Source organism: Ranitomeya imitator, chromosome 2 (assembly GCF_032444005.1).
Source record: "Ranitomeya imitator isolate aRanImi1 chromosome 2, aRanImi1.pri, whole genome shotgun sequence".
In the NCBI taxonomy this organism is placed as follows: Eukaryota; Metazoa; Chordata; class Amphibia; order Anura; family Dendrobatidae; genus Ranitomeya; species Ranitomeya imitator.
Genome location: NC_091283.1, coordinates 118,687,275 through 118,710,527, shown reverse-complemented (window position 1 = coordinate 118,710,527; position 23,253 = coordinate 118,687,275). Strand labels below are relative to the sequence as shown.

At 43.9% G+C, this 23,253-nt stretch overlaps 1 protein-coding gene across 6 annotated transcripts in view; it reads right to left on the bottom strand.

The window, feature by feature from the left end:
* Nucleotides 1-23,253, bottom strand: part of TENM1 (teneurin transmembrane protein 1) — a 1,319,573-nt gene that overhangs the window by 226,862 nt on the left and 1,069,458 nt on the right. For all 6 annotated transcript variants that reach the window (XM_069747173.1, XM_069747175.1, XM_069747177.1 and 3 more), the window contains one exon: nt 19,737-20,004. In XM_069747173.1, the coding sequence (XP_069603274.1) occupies nt 19,737-20,004 (268 nt within the window). The remainder of the gene's footprint in view (nt 1-19,736; nt 20,005-23,253) is intronic.

Here is a 23,253-nt window from a genome sequence, read left to right as displayed (position 1 = left end):
AAACTAGATCTATCTCCAGAAAAAAACTCTGGGATAGGAATTCTAGGTTCAGACATAGGGGCATGTACAACAAAATCTTGTATATTTTGAACCTTAGCAGCAAGATTATTCAGGCTGGAAGCCAAACTCTGGACGTCCATGATAAACAGCTGAGGTCAGAGCCATTCAAGGATTAAGAGGAGGTAAGACGCAGCCAGGCTGCAATTAAGGCTATGCAGCAAACTCTGAGGGGAAAAAAAAAAAAAAAAAACTTCCTCAGACTACTTTTCCTCCTACTTCAGCCAATACGATTACCACTTTTTGGCCGGCTATACTGTCGTGATCCCAATGGCAGGTGATCACAAAAGGACAAGCACAAAAAACAAAACAGGCTCTAGGGTGATGGAAACTGAGCTGACCGCGATCCTGAACCTCAACACACAACTAGCTGTAGCCGGGGAACGTGCCTACGATGATTCTAGACGTCTCGCGCCAGCCGAAGAACTAACTTTCCCTATTAGAAGAAACACAGACCTCTCTTGCCTCCAGAGAAACACCCCACAAAAATAGCAGCCCCCCACATGTAATGACGGTGAAATGAAAGGAAAGCACATACGTAGTTATGAAAACAGATTCAGCAAAATGAGGCCCGCTAAAGCTAGATAGCAGAGGATACAAAAGTGAACTGCGCGGTCAGCGAAAAACCCTACAAAAAAACCATCCTGAAATTACTTGAACTCATGTTCCAACTCATGGAACATGAGGAGTAATATCAGCCCACTAGAGCAACCAGCAAAAAGGAATCACATATCTGCAAGCTGGACTAAGACAAAAATTAAGCAAAACGTGGAACAGGAAAATCAAAAACTTAGCTTGTCCTGAAGAATACAGAAGCGGGAAGCAGAGGTAACAAAACACACTGATTACATTGATAGCCGGTGAGGAAATGACAAGAAAGCCAGGTTAAATAGGAAACTCCCATATCCTGATAGAACAGGTGGACACCAGAGACCGCAGAGAACACAAGTCACCCAATACCATCTGTAACCACCAGAGGGAGCCCAAAAACAGAATCCACAACAGAAACCTATCCTAGAAGGTTAAAAGAACAGGTGCGTGTGAGCATCTTTTAGTGTGCAAAGGAGTGTGTGATGTATGCAGATGTGCCCTGTATTTATATAGGTGTGTCGAATGTGTCATGGGTGTATGCAGATATGCATTGTGTGTATACAGATGTGCAGAGTGTGTCATGGGTATATGCAGGTGTGCATTGTGTGTATGTACAGGTGCAGAATGTGTATCCAGGATGTATGCAGTTTATGCAGTGTGCCCTGTATTTATACAGGTGTGTTGAATGTGTCTTGGGTAGAGTTGAGCGACCTTGACCTTTTTAGAGTCGAGCCGGGTTTCGCGAAACCCGACTATCTCAAAAGTCGGGTCGAGTGAAATCGGCCGATTATGACGTAAAGTCGGGATCGACCGAAACACGAAACCCAATGCAAGTCAATGGGGCAGCATAGTCGGCAGTGAGTGGGGGCCAGGAAAACACCTAGAGTGCCCATTTTAATGTAAAAACCATCCATTCTTCTTAATGAAGCTTGTCAAGCGTAATTTACCTTATAATAATTGGAAGGCATTTGAAATTGGGGGTCATTTGGCTAAAGTTGTGTGGGGTAGGGCTGGTTCAAGTAATTAGTGGGCCCAGGAAATCTGGACCACGTCACGGCAGTGGAGCAGGGAGAGGTAAGTATTTCAACTTTGCAAGTGCTGTGATCCTGAGCAAGCAGGGGGGGCCCACTTGTTGGCATTGGCACTGGCACAGGGCCCCTCAAAGTACAGCGGTGTGTTTGCACGGCGGGGGCGCCTCCCACCGGCAGCAACACTTTTGCGTACTATGAGAGGCCCTGTGCCAGTGACGTCGCCAACTAGTATTCCTCCCCCCACCTGATGAAGGAACCTGCACTTTCATCTGCACCTTCCTCTTTGTCCCCGTGTAAGGTGGTATGGTATGCGGGAAGAGCAACCTGACTTTCAGCAGGGTCACAATGTTGTTGTGTAGCATGCACGGGGAATGTTGCGTTATGGGTCAATGTACCAGCAGACTCATCTATCACTGGCTGGGCAATGGGCACGATGAAGTGGAAACACAGATATAGGCCCAAAGAATAAAGTGGGCTAAATGCAGTTCAAAATTGGTAACACAGGAATAACCAGGGGGCATTGCAGTGGAGGACAACTGGAATGAGAGGCTGACACAGAGAGTAGGGCCAAATCAGTTCAAAATTGGCAACCGTAGTAAACAGGCGGCACAGCTTTGTTCAGTGGAGGAGAACAGCAAGGAGTGGCAGACACCGATAGTAGGCCCCAACCCAACTAGTAGGCCAAATGCAGTCTAACATTAACAACTACTTAACGAGAGCCTGAAAATGGAATTTCAGGACAGGAAACCAGGAGAACAGCAAGGAGTGGCAGACACCGATAGTAGGCCCCAAACCAACTAGTACGCCAAATGCAGTTGTTCCATTTAACCACAATTTAATGAGAGCCTGAAGATAGAAGCTCAGGAAAGGCAACCTGGGGAACACCTTGGAGTGTAACACACCATCTCTCTCCACCCCATACCCATTTTGTAGGCCTAATGCAGTGTACTTTTCTACAACTACTAAACGAGAGTCGGAAGACCGAAGCAATGGCAAGGAAACCTGGGGAACACCTTGGAGTGTAACACACCATCTCTCTCCACCCCATACCCAATTTGTAGGCCTAATGCAGTGTAGTTTCCAAGAACTACTAAACGAGAGCCGGAAGATCGAAGCTCAGGAAAGGCAACCTGGGGAACACCTTGGAGTGTAACACACCCTCTCTCTACACCCCATACCCAATTTGAAGGCCTAATGCAGCGTAGTTTCCAACAACTACTAAACGAGAGCCGGAAGATCGAAGCTCAGGAAAGGCAACCTGGGGAACACCTTGGAGTGGAACACACCCTCTCTCTACACCCCATACCCAATTTGAAGGCCTAATGCAGTGTAGTTTCCAAGAACTACTAAACAAGAGCCGGAAGATCGAAGCTCAGGAAAGGCAACCTGGGGAACACCTTGGAGTGTAACACAACGTCTCTCTACACCACGGAAGGGCTGATTCTTAGGAAGGAAGGCTGTTGGAAATAAGCATTGCGCGTCCGAGGGTGATTATATTCTTATTAGGTATATACTCACCCTCGGACGCGCCCTGCTTCTTTATTTGGAATGAATGTTTATTTGCAATGTGGTGTTGACTTTCTCTATTATTTTGGTAATTAATGATTTTATTATTTTCATTGTTTTGCATCTTCTCGGCAATAATATAAAGAAGACGCGACAGGACAACACTCGGTGGATGCCATATGTGTGTTTTCAATTGAAAAAACCTTTCAGTTAACTACTTGCAGGAGAAAGTAATTGTAGCTGGTGGCCATTTTTAGTACTGTACCAGATTTTAGTTGTGTGTTTGTTTTTAATGTTAAAATGTCTGCATTTGATATCTCACCAGTATTTTCTTTTTTATAAGCAAAATACTTTTTTTTTTATTTTATGATGTTGGTTCAAGGGGTACACGGGCAGCAGTAGACAGGTCAGTGGAGGCCTAGTGGAAGGAGGGACCGCAGACAGGCTTCGAAGCCCTAACATAATAAATTGGGCTGCCTGTAGGCAATTTAAAATTGGTTCCAGGGGAACACGGGCAGCAGTAGACAGGTCAGTGGAGGCCTAGAGGAAGGAGGGACCGCAGATGCGCCAATGTTTCCCCCATACCCAATTTGTAGGCCTAATGCAGTGTAGTTTCCAACAACTACTAAACGAGAGCCGGAATATCGAAGCTCAGGAAAGGCAACCTGGGGAACACCTTGGAGTGTAACACACCCTCTCTCTACACCCCATACCCAATTTGAAGGCCTAATGCAGTGTAGTTTCCAAGAACTACTAAACGAGAGCCGGAAGATCGAAGCTCAGGAAAGGCAACCTGGGGAACACCTTGGTTGTAACACACCCTCTCTCTACACCCCATACCCAATTTGAAGGCCTAATGCAGTGTAGTTTCCAAGAACTACTAAACGAGAGCCGGAAGATCGAAGCTCAGGAAAGGCAACCTGGGGAACACCTTGGAGTGGAACACACCCTCTCTCTACACCCCATACCCAATTTGAAGGCCTAATGCAGTGTAGTTTCCAAGAACTACTAAACGAGAGCCGGAAGATCGAAGCTCAGGAAAGGCAACCTGGGGAACACCTTGGAGTGTAACACACCCTCTCTCTACACCCCATACCCAATTTGAAGGCCTAATGCAGTGTAGTTTCCAAGAACTACTAAACGAGAGCCGGAAGATCGAAGCTCAGGAAAGGCAACCTGGGGAACACCTTGGAGTGGAACACACCATCTCTCTACACCCCATACCCAATTTGAAGGCCTAATGCAGCGTAGTTTCCAACAACTACTAAACGAGAGCCGGAAGATCGAAGCTCAGGAAAGGCAACCTGGGGAACACCTTGGAGTGGAACACACCATCTCTCTACACCCCATACCCAATTTGAAGGCCTAATGCAGCGTAGTTTCCAACAACTACTAAACGAGAGCCGGAAGATCGAAGCTCAGGAAAGGCAACCTGGGGAACACCTTGGAGTGGAACACACCCTCTCTCTACACCCCATACCCAATTTGAAGGCCTAATGCAGTGTAGTTTCCAAGAACTACTAAACGAGAGCCGGAAGATCGAAGCTCAGGAAAGGCAACCTGGGGAACACCTTGGAGTGTAACACAACGTCTCTCTACACCACGGAAGGGCTGATTCTTAGGAAGGAAGGCTGTTGGAAATAAGCATTGCGCGTCCGAGGGTGATTATATTCTTATTAGGTATATACTCACCCTCGGACGCGCCCTGCTTCTTTATTTGGAATGAATGTTTATTTGCAATGTGGTGTTGACTTTCTCTATTATTTTGGTAATTAATGATTTTATTATTTTCATTGTTTTGCATCTTCTCGGCAATAATATAAAGAAGACGCGACAGGACAACACTCGGTGGATGCCATATGTGTGTTTTCAATTGAAAAAACCTTTCAGTTAACTACTTGTAGGAGAAAGTAATTGTAGCTGGTGGCCATTTTTAGTACTGTACCAGATTTTAGTTGTGTGTTTGTTTTTAATGTTAAAATGTCTGCATTTGATATCTCTCCAGTATTTTCTTTTTTGTAAGCAAAATACTTATTTTTATATTTTCTGATGTTGGTTCCAGGGGTACACGGGCAGCAGTGCCCTGGTCAGTGTAGTAGTAGTTGAAAGAATGGACCGCAGACAGGCATCGAAGGCCTAAAATAAAAAAATTGGGCTGGCTGTAGGCAATTTTAAATTGGTTCCAGGGGTACACGGGCAGCAGTGGTGTGGTCAGTGGAGGCCTAGTGGAAGGAGTCACCGCAGACAGGCATCGAAGGCCTAAAATAATAACACATGGCTGTAGGCAATTTTAAATTGGTTCCAGGGGTACACGGGCAGCAGTGGTGTGGTCAGTGGAGGCCTAGTGGAAGGAGTCACCGCAGACAGGCATCGAAGGCCTAAAATAATAACACATGGCTGTAGGCAATTTTAAATTGGTTCCAGGGGTACACGGGCAGCAGTGGTGTGGTCAGTGGAGGCCTAGTGGAAGGAGTCACCGCAGACAGGCATCGAAGGCCTAAAATAATAACACATGGCTGTAGGCAATTTTAAATTGGTTCCAGGGGTACACGGGCAGCAGTGGTGTGGTCAGTGGAGGCCTAGTGGAAGGAGTCACCGCAGACAGGCATCGAAGGCCTAAAATAATAACACATGGCTGTAGGCAATTTTAAATTGGCTACAGGGGTACACGGGCAGCAGTGGTGTGGTCAGTGGAGGCCTAGTGGAAGGAGTGACCACAGACAGGCATCGAAGGCCTAACATAACAAAAATGTCAATACAATGGTATTGTCAGTGGCAGGCATTGAAGGATGTCAGCGCATAGACTAAACATTGGTGGAGCTGTGAGATAATTTTGCAAGTGGTAGAGCACTGTTTGAGCTGGGGTGGGGGGAAACTGTCTTGTGGCCGGCGGTACAGGCCCAGGGCCCCTCATATTACAACGGTGTGTCTGACATTGGGTGCGCACCACCACCACCAGAGACACTTTATTGTACTAGGAGGGACCCAGTGGCAGTGCCGTCGACCAAAAGCGGGCTCACCCACCTCTTCAGACAAACTGCACTCTCACGGGTGCTGTCGCCAAGTGTCGATACCACGGCCCCGTGTGGGGAGTTTGGCCATTTAGTGAGGTGTAAACATGTCGTATGCTGGACAATCAGGTGCTGAAAATTACGAGATTGGAAAAGGCATTCAGAATAGTCCACAGGCAAGACCTTTTCATAGGAAAGCTAGGTGTCTGCCGGGCAAGGTGGGGCAAAAGATTTCGAAATCCAGTTGTGGTTCATTTTAATGAAGGTTAGATCATCTACATTTTGGGTAGCCAGACCAGTCCTTTTTTCTGTTAGTATTGAACCTGCAGCACTGAATACTCTTTCTGATAGGACACTAGCTGCCGGGCAAGCAAGCTCCTGCAATGCATATTCTGCCAATTCTGGCCAGGTGTCTAATTTTGATGCCCAGTAATCAAATGGGAATGACGGTTGAGGGAGAACATCGATAAGGGATGAAAAATAGTTTGTAACCATACTGGACAAATGTTGTCTCCTGTCACTTTGAATTGATGCTGCAGTACCTGTCCTGTCTGCGGTCATAGCAAAATCACTCCACAACCTGGTCAGAAAACCCCTCTGGCCAACGCCACTTCTGATTTCTGCCCCTCTAACTCCTCTGGTCTGCTGGCCCCTGCAGCTCGTGTGAGAACGATCACGGGCGCTGTGTGCAGGGAATGCCAGAAGCAAACGGTCAACAAGAGTTGATTGTTTGGTTGCTAATATTAGTTCCAAGTTCTCATGTGGCATTATATTTTGCAATTTGCCTTTATAGCGAGGATCAAGGAGGCAGGCCAACCAGTAATCGTCATCATTCATCATTTTAGTTATGCGTGTGTCCCTTTTGAGGATACGTAAGGCATAATCCACCATGTGGGCCAAAGTTCCAGTTCTCAAATCTGCGGTTGTGCTTGGTTGAGGGGCAGTTTCAGGCAAATCCACGTCACTTGTGTCCCTCAAAAAACCAGAACCTGGCCTTGCCGCGCCACCAATTTCCAGTGGCCCCGGAAAAGCTTCCTCATTAAAAATATAATCATCCCCATCATCCTCCTCGTCCTCCTCCTCCTCTTCGCCCGCTACCTCGTCCTGTACACTGCACTGGCCAGACAATGGCTGACTGTCATCAAGGCTTTCCTCTTCCTCAGCTGCAGACGCCTGATCCTTTATGTGCGTCAAACTTTGCATCAGCAGACGCATTAGGGGGATGCTCATGCTTATTATGGCGTTGTCTGCACTAACCAGCCGTGTGCATTCCTCAAAACACTGAAGGACTTGACACATGTCTTGAATCTTCGACCACTGCACACCTGACAACTCCATGTCTGCCATCCTACTGCCTGCCCGTGTATGTGTATCCTCCCACAAAAACATAACAGCCCGCCTCTGTTCACACAGTCTCTGAAGCATGTGCAGTGTTGAGTTCCACCTTGTTGCAACGTCTATGATTAGGCGATGCTGGGGAAGGTTCAAAGAACGCTGATAGGTCTGCATACGGCTGGAGTGTACGGGCGAACGGCGGATATGTGAGCAAAGTCCACGCACTTTGAGGAGCAGGTCGGATAACCCCGGATAACTTTTCAGGAAGCACTGCACCACCAGGTTTAAGGTGTGAGCCAGGCAAGGAATGTGTTTCAGTTGGGAAAGGGAGATGGCAGCCATGAAATTCCTTCCGTTATCACTCACTACCTTGCCTGCCTCAAGATCTACAGTGCCCAGCCACGACTGCGTTTCTTTCTGCAAGAACTCGGACAGAACTTCCGCGGTGTGTCTGTTGTCGCCCAAACACTTCATAGCCAATACAGCCTGCTGACATTTGCCAGTAGCTGCCCCATAATGGGAGACCTGGTGTGCAACAGTGTCAGCTGCGGATGGAGTGGTTGTGCGACTGCGGTCTGTGGACGAGCTCTCGCTTCTGCAGGAGGACGAAGAGGAGGAGGAGGGGGTGCGAACGGCTACAGCCAATTGTTTCCTAGACCGTGGGCTAGGCAGAACTGTCCCAAACTTGCTGTCCCCTGTGGACCCTGCATCAACCACATTTAACCAGTGTGCCGTGATGGACACGTAACGTCCCTGGCCATGCCTACTGGTCCATGCATCTGTTGTCAGGTGCACCTTTGTGCTCACAGATTGCCTGAGTGCATGGACGATGCGCTCTTTAACATGCTGGTGGAGGGCTGGGATGGCTTTTCTGGAAAAAAAGTGTCGACTGGGTAGCTCGTAGCGTGGTACAGCGTAGTCCATCAGGGCTTTGACAGCTTCGCTTTCAACTAACCGGTAGGGCATCATCTCTAACGAGATTAGTCTAGCTATGTGTGCGTTCAAACCCTGTGTACGCGGATGCGAGGCTAAGTACTTCCTTTTTCTAACCATAGTCTCATGTAGGGTGAGCTGGACTGGAGAGCTGCAGATCGTGGAACTAGCGGGGGTGCCGGTGGACATGGCAGACTGAGAGACGGTGGGAGATGGTATTGTTGCCACCGGTGCCCTAGATGCAGTGTTTCCTACTACGAAACTGGTGATTCCCTGACCCTGAAGGCTTTGGCCTGGCAAAGAAACCTGCACAGATACTGCAGGTGGTGCGGAAAATGGTGGCCCTACACTGCCGGAAGGGATGTTGCGTTGCTGACTAGCTTCATTGGCCGAGGGTGCTACAACCTTAAGGGACGTTTGGTAGTTAGTCCAGGCTTGCAAATGCATGGTGGTTAAATGTCTATGCATGCAACTTGTATTGAGACTTTTCAGATTCTGTCCTCTGCTTAAGGTAGTTGAACATTTTTGACAGATGACTTTGCGCTGATCAATTGGATGTTGTTTAAAAAAATGCCATACTGCACTCTTTCTAGCATCGGATACCTTTTCAGGCATTGCAGACTGAGCTTTAACCGGATGGCCACGCTGTCCTCCAACAGGTTTTAGCTTTGCCACGCGTTTTGGGCAAGATACGGGCCCGGCAGATGGAACCTGTTGCGATGTTGATGCCTGCTGCGGCCCCTCCTCCTCCGCTTCAGAACTGCTGCCGCCTGCACCCTGTTCCCCCAATGGCTGCCAATCGGGGTCAAGAACTGGGTCATCTATTACCTCTTCTTGTAGCTCGTGTGCAACTTCGTCTGTGTCACCGTGGCGGTCGGTGGTATAGCGTTCGTGATGGGGCAACATAGTCTCATCAGGGTCTGATTCTTGATCAGCACCCTGCGATGGCAATGTTGTGGTCTGAGTCAAAGGACCAGGATAGTAGTCTGGCTGTGGCTGTGCATCAGTGCACTCCATGTCAGATTCAACTTGTAATGGGCATGGACTGTTAACTGCTTCACTTTCTAAGCCAGGGACGGTATGTGTAAAGAGCTCCATGGAGTAACCCGTTGTGTCGCCTGCTGCATTCTTCTCTGTTGTTGTTTTTGCTGAAGAGGACAAGGAAGCGACTTGTCCCTGACCGTGAACATCCACTAACGACGCGCTGCTTTGACATTTACCAGTTTCACGAGAGGAGGCAAAAGAGCTAGAGGCTGAGTCAGCAAGATAAGCCAAAACTTGCTCTTGCTGCTCCGGCTTTAAAAGCGGTTTTCCTACTCCCAGAAAAGGGAGCATTCGAGGCCTTGTGTAGCCAGACGACGAACCTGGCTCCACAGCTCCAGACTTAGGTGCAATATTTTTTTTCCCACGACCAGCTGATGCTCCACCACTACCACTACCCTCATTACCAGCTGACAATGAACGCCCCCGGCCACGACCTCTTCCACCAGACTTCCTCATTGTTTTAAAAACGTTAACAAACGAACGGTATTTGTTGCTGTCACACAACTTACACGGTGAGCTATAACTTCAGTATGATTTAGCTACCCCTTTACAGGTGGGTGAGACCACAACGAAAATCAGCCACAATGTTACACACTCTGTTGTTGTTGGCAACAAATGAGATGGCACACACGCAGGACTGTCACTGAAGCGCAAATGTAAATATTTATCTCCCACTGATTTGTGTTTGTTTTTTTTAAAAGGGAGACTTCAGAAAAAAAAAATTTAAAAAAAATTATTTTTTACAGAAGAGTTTATAAAACAAATAAAATGAAATGATTGTTTCAGGGAGAATTTAGGAAAAAAAAAAAAAAAAAAAAGGCTTTGTAGGGCCCACTGAGTGAGAGAGGACGCACACAGGAGTCAGGAGTGGCACACAAGCCCAGAGGCCAATATTTATCTCCCACTGATTGATGTACTGATTTTTTCAGGTAGATTTTGGAACCCAAATCAAGCTAAAAAAAAATAATAGGCTTTCTATGGCCCACAATTGGGGAGAGAGAGAGAGAGAGATGGCACACCCAGGAGTCAAGACTGGCACACAAGCAGAAGGGGCAATATGAATCTCCCACAGTTTTTTTTTTTTTTTTTTTTCAGGGAGACTTGAGAGAAAAAAAAAAACCAAAAAAATGATTTTTTTCAGGAATAATTTAGAAACCAAAGAAAATAAAATGATTGTTTCAGGGAGAATTTAGAAAACAAATAAAACAAAAAATAGGCTTTCTAGGGCCCACTGAGTGACAGATGACGCACACAGGAGTCAGGAGTGGCACACAAGCCCAGAGGCCAATATTAATCTCCCACTGATTGATTTAGTGATTTTTTTTGGTAGATTTTGGAACCCAAATCAAGCAAAAAAATTAATAGGCTTTCTATGGCCCACAATTGGGGAGAGAGAGAGAGATGGCACACCCAGGAGTCAAGACTGGCACACAAGCAGAAGGGGCAATATGAATCTCCCACAGATTTTTTTTTTTTTTTTTTTTTTTCAGGGAGACTTGAGAGAAAAAAAAATACAAAAAAAATGATTTTTTTCAGGAATAATTTAGAAACCAAAGAAAATAAAATGATTGTTTCAGGGAGAATTTAGAAAACAAATAAAACAAAAAATAGGCTTTCTAGGGCCCACTGAGTGACAGATGACGCACACAGGAGTCAGGAGTGGCACACAAGCCCAGAGGCCAATATTAATCTCCCACTGATTGATTTAGTGATTTTTTTCAGGTAGATTTTGGAACCCAAATCAAGCAAAAAAATTAATAGGCTTTCTATGGCCCACAATTGGGGAGAGAGAGAGAGATGGCACACCCAGGAGTCAAGACTGGCACACAAGCAGAAGGGGCAATATGAATCTCCCACAGATTTTTTTTTTTTTTTTCAGGGAGACTTGAGAGAAAAAAAAATACAAAAAAAATAATTTTTTTCAGGAATAATTTAGAAACCAAAGAAAATAAAATGATTGTTTCAGGGAGAATTTAGAAAACAAATAAAACAAAAAATAGGCTTTCTAGGGCCCACTGAGTGACAGATGACGCACACAGGAGTCAGGAGTGGCACACAAGCCCAGAGGCCAATATTAATCTCCCACTGATTGATTTAGTGATTTTTTTCAGGTAGATTTTGGAACCCAAATCAAGCAAAAAAATTAATAGGCTTTCTATGGCCCACAATTGGGGAGAGAGAGAGAGATGGCACACCCAGGAGTCAAGACTGGCACACAAGCAGAAGGGGCAATATGAATCTCCCACAGATTTTTTTTTTTTTTTTCAGGGAGACTTGAGAGAAAAAAAAATACAAAAAAAATGATTTTTTTCAGGAATAATTTAGAAACCAAAGAAAATAAAATGATTGTTTCAGGGAGAATTTAGAAAACAAATAAAACAAAAAATAGGCTTTCTAGGGCCCACTGAGTGACAGATGACGCACACAGGAGTCAGGAGTGGCACACAAGCCCAGAGGCCAATATTAATCTCCCACTGATTGATTTAGTGATTTTTTTCAGGTAGATTTTGGAACCCAAATCAAGCAAAAAAATTAATAGGCTTTCTATGGCCCACAATTGGGGAGAGAGAGAGAGATGGCACACCCAGGAGTCAAGACTGGCACACAAGCAGAAGGGGCAATATGAATCTCCCACAGATTTTTTTTTTTTTTTTCAGGGAGACTTGAGAGAAAAAAAAATACAAAAAAAATGATTTTTTTCAGGAATAATTTAGAAACCAAAGAAAATAAAATGATTGTTTCAGGGAGAATTTAGAAAACAAATAAAACAAAAAATAGGCTTTCTAGGGCCCACTGAGTGACAGATGACGCACACAGGAGTCAGGAGTGGCACACAAGCCCAGAGGCCAATATTAATCTCCCACTGATTGATTTAGTGATTTTTTTTGGTAGATTGTGGAACCCAAATCAAGCAAAAAAATTAATAGGCTTTCTATGGCCCACAATTGGGGAGAGAGAGAGAGATGGCACACCCAGGAGTCAAGACTGGCACACAAGCAGAAGGGGCAATATGAATCTCCCACAGATTTTTTTTTTTTTTTTCAGGGAGACTTGAGAGAAAAAAAAATACAAAAAAAAATGATTTTTTTCAGGAATAATTTAGAAACCAAAGAAAATAAAATGATTGTTTCAGGGAGAATTTAGAAAACAAATAAAACAAAAAATAGGCTTTCTAGGGCCCACTGAGTGACAGATGACGCACACAGGAGTCAGGAGTGGCACACAAGCCCAGAGGCAAATATTAATCTCCCACTGATTGATTTAGTGATTTTTTTCAGGTAGATTTTGGAACCCAAATCAAGCAAAAAAATTAATAGGCTTTCTATGGCCCACTATTTGTGAGAGAGATGGCACGCTCAGGACTGGCACACAAGCCCAGAGGCCAATATTAATCTCCCATTTTTTTTTTTTTTCCAGGGAAAATTTATAAACCCAATAAAAAAAATAATAATAAATAGGCTTTCTATGGCCCACTATCTGAGAGAGAGAGATGGCACGCTTAGGACTGGCACACAAGCCCAAAGGCCAATACTAATCTCCCACTGATTGATTGATTGATTGATTTTTTAAGGTAGAATTATGAACCCAAATCAACCAAAAAAATAAATAGGCTTTCTATGGCCCACTATTTGTGAGAGAGATGGCACGCTCAGGACTGGCACACAAGCCCAGAGGCCAATATTAATCTCCCACTTTTTTTTTTTTCCAGGGAAAATTTATAAACCCAATAAAATAATAAAAAAAATAGGCTTTCTATGGCCCACTATCTGAGAGAGAGAGAGATGGCACGCTTAGGACTGGCACACAAGCCCAAAGGCCAATATTAATCTCCCACTGATTGATTTATTGATTTTTTCAGGTAGAATTTAGAACCCAAATCAAGCAAAAAAATTAATAGGCTTTCTATGGCCCACTGAGTGAGAGATGGCACACACAGGAGTAAGGAGTGGCACACAAGCCCTGAGGCCAATATTTTTCTCCCACTGATTGATGTTGTTATTTTTTCTGGTAGATTTTGGAACCCAAATCAAGCAAAAAAATAAATAGGCTTTCTATGGCCCACTGAGTGAGAGATGACACAGACAGAGATGGCACTCTAGCAGAAATGTCAATCTTAATCTCCCACCAAAAAAAAAAAAAAAAAAGGAACTGTCCTTCAATTACTATCTCCCTGCAGTAATCTCAGCCAGGTATGGCAGGCAGCAATAAGGAGTGGACTGATGCACAAATTAAATAAAAAGTGTGGACAAACAAACAAGATAGCTGTGCAGAAAGGAAGGAACAAGAGGATTTGTGCTTTGAAAAAAGCAGTTGGTTTGCACAGCGGCGTACACACAGCAATGCAGCTATCAGGGAGCCTTCTAGGGCAGCCCAATGAGCTACAGTGCTGAGGAAAAAAAAAAAAAAAAGGAGCTTCCACTGTCCCTGCACACCGAAGGTGGTGTTGGGCAGTGGAAATCGCTACAGCACAAGCGGTTTTGTGGTTAATGGACCCTGCCTAACGCTATCCCTGCTTCTGACGAAGCGGCAGCAACCTCTCCCTAAGCTCAGATCAGCAGCAGTAACATGGCGGTCGGCGGGAACTCCCCTTTATAGCCCCTGTGACGCCGCAGACAGCAAGCCAATCACTGCAATGCCCTTCTCTAAGATGGTGGGGACCAGGACCTATGTCATCACGCTGCCCACACTCTGCGTTTACCTTCATTGGCTGAGAAATGGCGCTTTTCGCGTCATTGAAACGCGACTTTGGCGCGAAAGTCGCGTACCGCATGGCCGACCACGCACAGGGGTCGGATCGGGTTTCATGAAACTCGACTTCGCCAAAAGTCGGCGACTTTTGAAAATGTTCGACCCGTTTCGCTCAACCCTAGTCTTGGGTGTATGCAGATATGCAGTGTGTGTATGCAGGTATGCCCTGTATTTATACAGGTGTGCCAATTGTGTCATGGGTGTAGGCAGATATGCAGTGTGTATATACAGATGTACAGAGTGTGTCATGGGTATATGCAGTTGTGCATTGTGCGTATGCAGTCATGAATCATGAAGTATTTGTCTGGGGTGAATTCTGATGTGCAGGTATTCAAAGTGTATGTTTGGGGTTTATTTAGGTGCGCGGTGTTTGTCTACAGATGTGCAGAGTATATCACCAGGGTGTGTGCATTTGTTCACACAGCTGGGCAGAGTTTTTGTCGGAGGTCAATGAAGGTGTGCAATGTGCAGAAACAAGTGTGTGCAGCTTGTCTGAAGTGAATGCATATGTGCAATGCGTGTCTAAAAGCGTACAGAGTGAATTGGGTGTATGCAGATGTGTAGTTTGTATCTACAGATGTTCAGAATACATGTTCGGGATCTACAGTATGTCGGTGTTCAGTTTGTGTAAACCTGTGCAAAGTGCATGTCTACGTGTATGTAGGTGTGCAATGTGTATATAGAGATGTGCCGAGTACATGTGTGTATACAGGCCTGCTGAGTGTATGTCTAGGTGGATGCAGGTGTGATGTATATACAGGTATTCAGAGTGCTTGACTTGGGTGTGCACAAATATGCAATCTGCATATACAAATGTGCATAGTGTGTGCATGTGTGCAGAGTGTGAATACAGTATGTGCATGTGTGCAGAGTGTGAATACAGTGCGTGCATGTGTGCAGAGAGTGATTACAGTGCGTGCATGTGTGCAGTGTGAATACAATGTGTGCATGTGTGCAGTGTGCGAAAGCAGTGCGTGCATGTGTGCAGAGTGTGAATACAGTGCGAGCATGTCTGTAGAGTGTGATTATAGTGAGCGCATGTGTGCAGTGTGTGAATACAGTGTGTGCATGTGTGCAGAGTGTGAATACAGTGCGTGCATGTTTGTAGAGTGTGATTACAGTGAGCGCATGTGTGCAGAGTGTGAATACAGTGTATGCATGTGTGCAGAGTGTGAATACAGTGTGGGCAGAGTGTGAATACAGTGCGTGCATGTGTGCAGTGTGAATACAGTGTGTGCAGAGTGTGAATACAGTGTGTGCATGTGTGCAGAATGTGAATACAGTTTGTACATGTGTGCAGAGTGTGAATACAGTGTGTGCAGAGTGTAAATACAGTGTGTGCATCTGTGCAGAGTGTGAATACAGTGTGCGCTGTTATGAACAGGTGATTCAGAACCACAATGGACCTAGTGGTTAAGAGCACACAAAGTGACCTGATAGTTACTAACATAGGACGAGCTCTGAGACGTGGGAACTCTGCTGACCGCAATCCCTAATCCTATCATACCACACTAGAGGTAGCCGTGGAGCGCTCCTGACCAGACCTAGGCGCCTCGGGCACAGCCTGAGGAACTAGCTAGCCCTGAAGATAGAAAAATAAGCCTACCTTGCCTCAGAGAAATTCCCCAAAGAAAAAGGCAGCCCCCCACATATAATGACTGTGAGTAAAGATGAAAATACAAACACAGAGATGAAATAGATTTTAGCAAAGTGAGGCCCGACTTACTGAATAGACCGAGGATAGGAAAGATAGCTTTGCGGTCAGCACAAAAACCTACAAACAACCACGCAGAGGGGGCAAAAAGACCCTCCGCACCGACTAACGGTACGGAGGTGCTCCCTCTGCGTCTCAGAGCTTCCAGCAAGCAAGAAAAACCAATATAGCAAGCTGGACAGAAAATATAGCAAACAAAAGTAACACAAGCAAAACTTAGCTTATGCAGGGCAGACAGGCCACAAGAACGATCCAGGAGAGAGCAAGACCAATACTGGAACATTGACTGGAGGCCAGGAACAAAGAACTAGGTGGAGTTAAATAGAGCAGCACCTAACGACTTAACCTCGTCACCTGAGGAAGGAAACTCAGAAGCCGCAGCCCCACTCACATCCACCAGAGGAAGCTCATAGAAAGAACCAGCCGAAGTACCACTCATGACCACAGGAGGGAGCTTGACCACAGAATTCACAACAGTGCGCATGTGTGCAGTATGTGAACACAGTGTGTGCAGAGTGTAAATGCAGTGTGTGCATCTGTGCAGAGTGTATTAACACTCTGCACAGATGCACACACTGTATTCACACTCTGCACACACTGTGTTCACACACTGCACACATGCGCACACTGTATTCACACTCTGCACAGATGCACACACTGTATTCACACTCTGCACACACTGTATTCACACTCTGCACAGATGCACACACTGCCTTTACACACTGCACACACTGTGTTCACACACTGCACACATGCGCACACTGTATTCACACTCTGCACAGATGCACACACTGTATTCACAATGTGCGCATGTGTGCAGTGTGTGAACACAGTGTGTGCAGTGTGTAAATGCAGTGTGTGCATCTGTGCAGAGTGTGAATACAGTGTGTGCAGAGTGTGAATACAGTGTGTGCATCTGTGCAGAGTGTGAATACAGTGTGTGCATTTGAATCTTGAAAATCCTGCCCGGGGCACCACATGACCTTACCTGCCCCTGCTCTTATCAGTTAATTCGCTGTGAATGGAAGGATATCTTGAAAATATATTTTAGGCCCAATAAACTGAAGTTTGCCTTCAGACCGGCAAATTAATGAGTCTGATAATGCTGTAGATATAACATGCCTTAAAAATACACATCTCAAGCAGTCATCGCTTTACCAAATCCTGTTGACATGTAAGATAATTAAAGTAAAATGTATTCTTAAACACAAGTCTTCATGAATATATTACAAAGTGGTTACGGTTTAAAAAGAGGAAAAAAAATATATTCCACCTTTTAGAAGCTGCTCATTAAACAAACTTATGAGAGATGAATGATTAAAGGAATTTGCAATTAGGGAAAGCAATAAATCTGCCAGCTCTAGACTTTCCATATGACACAGTGCAAGAATAATGAAGAATGTTGCTGTTGCTCAGTGCAATCCTCAACGAACCTGTCTTTTATAAATAGCTGTATGGCAGACTTCAAGTTAAGACGAAGAAGCTAAAGGAATAGAATTGCAAATAAAGGAAAGTGATAGAGGGCTGGGGGTCATTTCAAGCACACGGCCCTCTGAAAATAGCATCATGCCTCCAAAAAACATCATGGCGTTAACACATGACTGCTAAAGCGCCAGTTTCATAGCAGTCGGTAGTGAGGTATTGCATCCTGGCACCGCAGTTCTCTGTAGCGTCTCATTTACTTTCTTATTATCTCATTGGGCTTTTAATGACCAAGTACATTCTTATTAATTGTGAAAAATTCTTCAAAATATTCCTGTGTGTTTGCAGATTCCTTTACTTCTAAGCTTTGATAAAATATTGGTGCTCATATACAATCATATGTTGTTTTTGCTGATTAAAAGCATTTTGGATTTGATTCATTATTCTATTTATGTGTAATTTTGTAATTTTTCTTTTAATTTGTGCATTTTTTAAAGTTGATATTATACATGTTTTTCTTTATGCTCCCCATTATGGGTGGAATTTGGGGTTTACCTGATGTTTTCGGCTGATTAATCAATTGCCACTTTTTAAATAGTTCAAATATTTGGTGCAAATGTAATTCCAGTTCTCCTTTAGAGTGTGTTCATGTATATTTTGGCACACATTTTGTGCCATTTTGCAAAACGTTAATATTTGCATTACAAAAAGCACAGAAGGGTAATATATATATATATATTTTTTTTTTCTTTTTTTTCCCCTCTGTTTAGTGTATGGATGTGGCTGCATCCAGTCTGATCTTGCACTCCTCCCATTGACCTTGCATGTGGTGGTAATCAACTCTACCTGCCCATAAATTGTAGGTTTAGCCCAGAGTGACATGTTTGTTCAAAGTTGTAGGCTGGTGGCCCAAGAGTGGCATGTACAGTAGAGTAGGACCCATCAGAAGGAGATCACCTTGCCGTGGTTGATGGGCACACATAAATTGGCCAATTTATGCGCTAAGAATCTTCATTTTATCTATAACTGTAAGTTTTATGAAAAAAAAAATTTTTGAAATTTTTTTTATGGAAACATATTTTTGAGAAATATGATTCATATTGAACATTTGTCTGTGTTTTCACATGGCCTAGATTCATGTACATGTGCTGCTGTGTTCTTTTATATCTATCTATCTATCTATATATATATATATATATATAAAACACATTTTGGACTTTGCACAAAATTTGTTAAGCATGTGCACCATTTTGAAAAATTTGGTGCAAAAAAAATCAACATCAATGCCAGAAGACCAAAAATTAAAGTGACTTGAAAAACATGCAAATGATGAATCTGGACAATAGTATATGCTCAAATCTGTCACAAAGTGTCAATTGTATATGTTTTATTATATTTTATTATATTTTCTGCACATAATTAGGAGCATGGACATCTTGCCTAAGTTGCTCTGCCTTGTCTACTGCAGTTCTCAAATTTTCTCTATGGTAGGCCACAGATAGATCAGCTTTCATTAAGGCAATAATTGCCTTCTAAATAAACGTGTTGTGGGCATGCTCTCAAACCTGTGCAGGGGGCACTGTGCAGGGAGGGAAAGAAAGTGAGCTGACCCAATAAGCTATTGTGAATAGCGGACTCTGTGTTATGTATAGACTGATGTTACCTTACATTGTAATACTAGGACAATAAATGGGACCGCTGAAAAATAATCTCTGTACATTCCAGAAAAAGAATCTCTACAGCTTCAGCCTAATGCATGGTAATGGCCAGTGGAAAAAAAATAACATATTTCAGATGTTTTTGCTATTATTATGATATTAAAAAATAATAAAATGTAACACTTTGACACTTTGAAGTCTCAAAATAAATATATTTTGTAAGAGTTAAACCAGCTGAAATCATGCAGCCAAACCACGTCCCACCATGGTGGCCAATAGCTGAACAAATAAGCTGCTATATTATTTCAACAATGACCACCGAGAGCTGCCAGTTGGAAGAAGCAAAACCCATTAATAACTTTTATACAGAATTTGTTCTTTTAAAATTGATTTTTTTTACCAAACTTCTCTGATATTTGTCAAGGAGTCGGCAAATAAATGTCAAATATTGGTTTCTTTCGTATCTTCAAGATACCGAGCACGTAGAGAATGTGATTTTAGAAACAGCCCTTCATGGATAAGATCCTTAAACTTAGGTATTCACAGATAAACATAGATTTTTATTTTTGTCCGCAATTTCAAGGACATTTCCTGAGCTGAATATATTCAAAAAAAGAAGACTACATGAAAAAGCTTTAAATATCTATTTGAGTACAAATATGAAGATGAATGAGGTAAAACATACCTAGTGCTTCTGAGAGACCGGATACTTTCTGGCCATAAATATCTGTTTTATTCCAGGCAAAGGTATAAACCAAGTTAATAGCAGCAGGAAACCATTTCTGTACAAGTCGTCCTTCCACCGCTACAATTAGATGTACTTTACTTAGTCCAATAGGGATAGTTGCGTGGGTGAGGATAATATGAATGAGGCTCTTATAGCCCAATGTTCGGCTGCTCAGGTAACTGAGTTTCAAAAAACTGGATGGGATTGAAATTTCTTCTTGCACGACCTACAAGGTACAAGGAAAACATTGGTAGAGAGATCATCCATTATGTATGGCGTTGTACACTAGTGACATTACATTTTGAACCTGATAAGGGGCAAATTATCAAATAATTTTAATTAAAAAGAAATATTCATTAGGTAAGGAAACTATAGGGAGACAACCCAAATGACTTGCTAACACTGAATATGCTACAATCATATTTTTCAAGAGAAACTCTATTATCTATAAAGTAGTGGAGTGATGCTGTTGAACTTCAAGTCGTTGGCATTTGGCCAGGAAATGTAATTGACATTGACTTTATTTAATGCATGTTGAACGTACATTATTAAGTTCTGAAGTCTGTCCAGACCCCTTGGTGTGATAGATATGTGTATAGAAAAATAAAAATAATTCTAGTAACCCAACCTTCACCTCTTCTGAGGCACAGACCTGCTCCAACCGTCATCCCGTTCGATCACTGGTATAGTTTTCCCCTAGGCCATCTTTGACTTCTTTTAGCACTCAGCATAAGTGGCAACTTCCAGTGCCAGACATCTTTGGCATCTCTATAGCTGACCAGGACGCTTCATAAAATTGTGTACGTTTCATCCAGGCCTAATTAACGCAGAAGATGCCAAAGATGCCAAGCGTTGAAAAACACCAGGAAACTGATGATGGTAAAATGACCCAGTGAAGACTGTGCCAGTGACTGGACTGAAGAAGATGATAAAACTGGAGTGAGGCTCCTCTATGGGACAAGTAAGGGCCTGCTAATTATTTTTCTTTTATTTCCTACTTCATTCCTAGCCACCATTTGTGGAATTCACAAAAAATGGCCACTTCTCCAAAGTGTCCCAAGAGTTGGTTTCTAGCACAACACCATGGTGCGTGTTGCTCATGTTTCTGTGAACATGCTGTGTGGTCTAAATATGCAATTATGAACTGCAGTGTCGCCAGACTTGTTTCTGATTGAACACATCTGGGACATTAATAGTTGGCTATTGCATGTCTAAGTGCATTCACCGTGGCAGAACATTCCTCAGACATTTATTATTAATGTCATGTATAGCAGTCAACGTGTGTAAGTATGTGTATTTCTGGGAACGTATGGTGCTCATACTTGATGAGTGAAAAAATCGAAAATGTTGTTTCCATTTTTTTTATCATTTATATGTCATTAACATGTCTATCCATCCTGAGATTTCCACATTTTTTCCTTCTTAATTTTACAGTTACAATGTACACATACAGATATGTGTTTGTGTATTGACATATATAGTTACTGGTACCTATCGGAACACATATTGTAGTATAACAACGCATGACGTGAGCTAAAAACCTGTGCGCCTTAGACCGTTATGCCTATTTGTGAGCAATGTGTGCATGTATCTAGCAACGAGGCTGCTCACGGAGCTGCGGCTGACCCCATTTGATTTAACTATAACAAAGCACTCTCTTGCTTTATCATACTAGAATGAACACAGAAACCCAGCTTTACTGTCCATATAACCCCAATTTGTGGTAAAATTTGTTGACCTCTTTTATTTTCTTGTGTTCTAACTTTTCCCATCTCGCTGTGTCCATCCTATGAATTTTTAAAGTCTATTACAGCACTGTGTGTCCATTAAGTGAGCGGTGTAAAACTGACTGAAGCTAAAGCTACTCTGTTCTTATGATTGCTTGAGCTGTAAAGTACCAGGTTAAATGGCAAGAGACAAAATAAAGATGTGTGTGCTTTATTTAGTCTCACTGATTTAACAATGTTTGCATCTAACAGACAGATAGGAAAAATCCTAATAGTTGCATTTACGTCACAATACCAATAGAACCATAGAATGGTAGAGTTGGAAGGGACCTCCAGGGCCATCGTGTCCAACCCTCTGCTCAATGCAGGATTCACTAAACCATCTCAGACAGATGTCTGTCCAGCCTCTGTTTGAAGATCTCCATTGAAGGAGAACTCACCACCTCTCGTGGCAGCCTGTGAGACCCTACACCTAATATTTATCAGACATGCCTCTACTGGGAAAAAAAAGGGTCAAATGGGCAGGTAGGATCCAGCACTAATTAAAAACAGCCTTACTTTCACATTTGCGTTTTTTGCAATCCGCCGCAATCCGTCGTTTTGGGCACAAAATGGATCCTGCAAATGTGCTTGCAGGATGCGCTTTTTGCCCATAGACTTGTATTAGCAATGGATCGCAATGGATGGCCACAAGTTGCACCATCGTGCAACGGATCCGTCGTGTTTTGGCGGACCGCCGTCACAAGAAACGTTCAATGTAAGGTTTTTTTGTCCGTCGCGTCAGCCATTTTCTACCACGCATGCGCGGCCGAAACTCCACCCCCTCCTCCCCGGACTTCAGAATGGGCAGCGGATGCATTGAAAAACTGCATCCGCTTCCCACGTCGTGCACAAATTTCACAACGTGTGTCGGTACGTCGGCCCGATGCATAGTGATGGACCCGTACCGACGCAAGTGTAAAAGTAGCCTTAGGCTTCTTTCACATTTCCATTGGTACGCGGCCATCGCTAAGCATCGGCGTGACGTACCGACGGACATTGTAAAAATTCTGTGCAACGTGGGCATGCAGTGTTTCAACGCGTCCGCTGCCCATAGTAAAGTCCCAGGGAGGAGGGGATGGAGTTCCAGACGTGCCTGCGCACTTAAAATTGCAGGACCCGATGTCCAAAAAACGTTCCCTTGAACGTTTTTTTGCTACGACGGTCTGCCAAAAACCGACGTATCCAGTGCACGATGTATGGAATGTGTGTCCATACGTCGCAATGCGTCGGTAATACAAGTCTATGGGGAAAAAACGCATCCTGTAAGCGACTTTGCAGGATGTGTTTTTTCACCAGAACAACGCATTGCAATGCTTGGCAAAAGATGGAAATATGAAAGTAGCCTTGGGCTACTTTCACACTTGCGTCGGTACGGATCCGTCGATAAGCGTCGGCGCGACGTACCGACGCACATTGTGAAAATTTGGCACAACGTGGGCAGCGGATGCAGTTTTTCAATGCATCCCCTGCCCATTGTAAAGTCCCGGGGAGGAGGGGGCAAAGTTCCTGCCGCGTATGCGCGGTCGGAAATGGCGGACCCGATGTACGAAAAAAACATTACATTGAACATTTTTTAGTGCCGACAGTCCGCCAAAACACGACACATCCAGTGCAAGACGGACGCGACGGATGGACATCCGTCACAATCCGTCGCTAATACAAGTCTATGGGAAAATGCAGGATCCTGAAAATTTTTTTGCAGGATC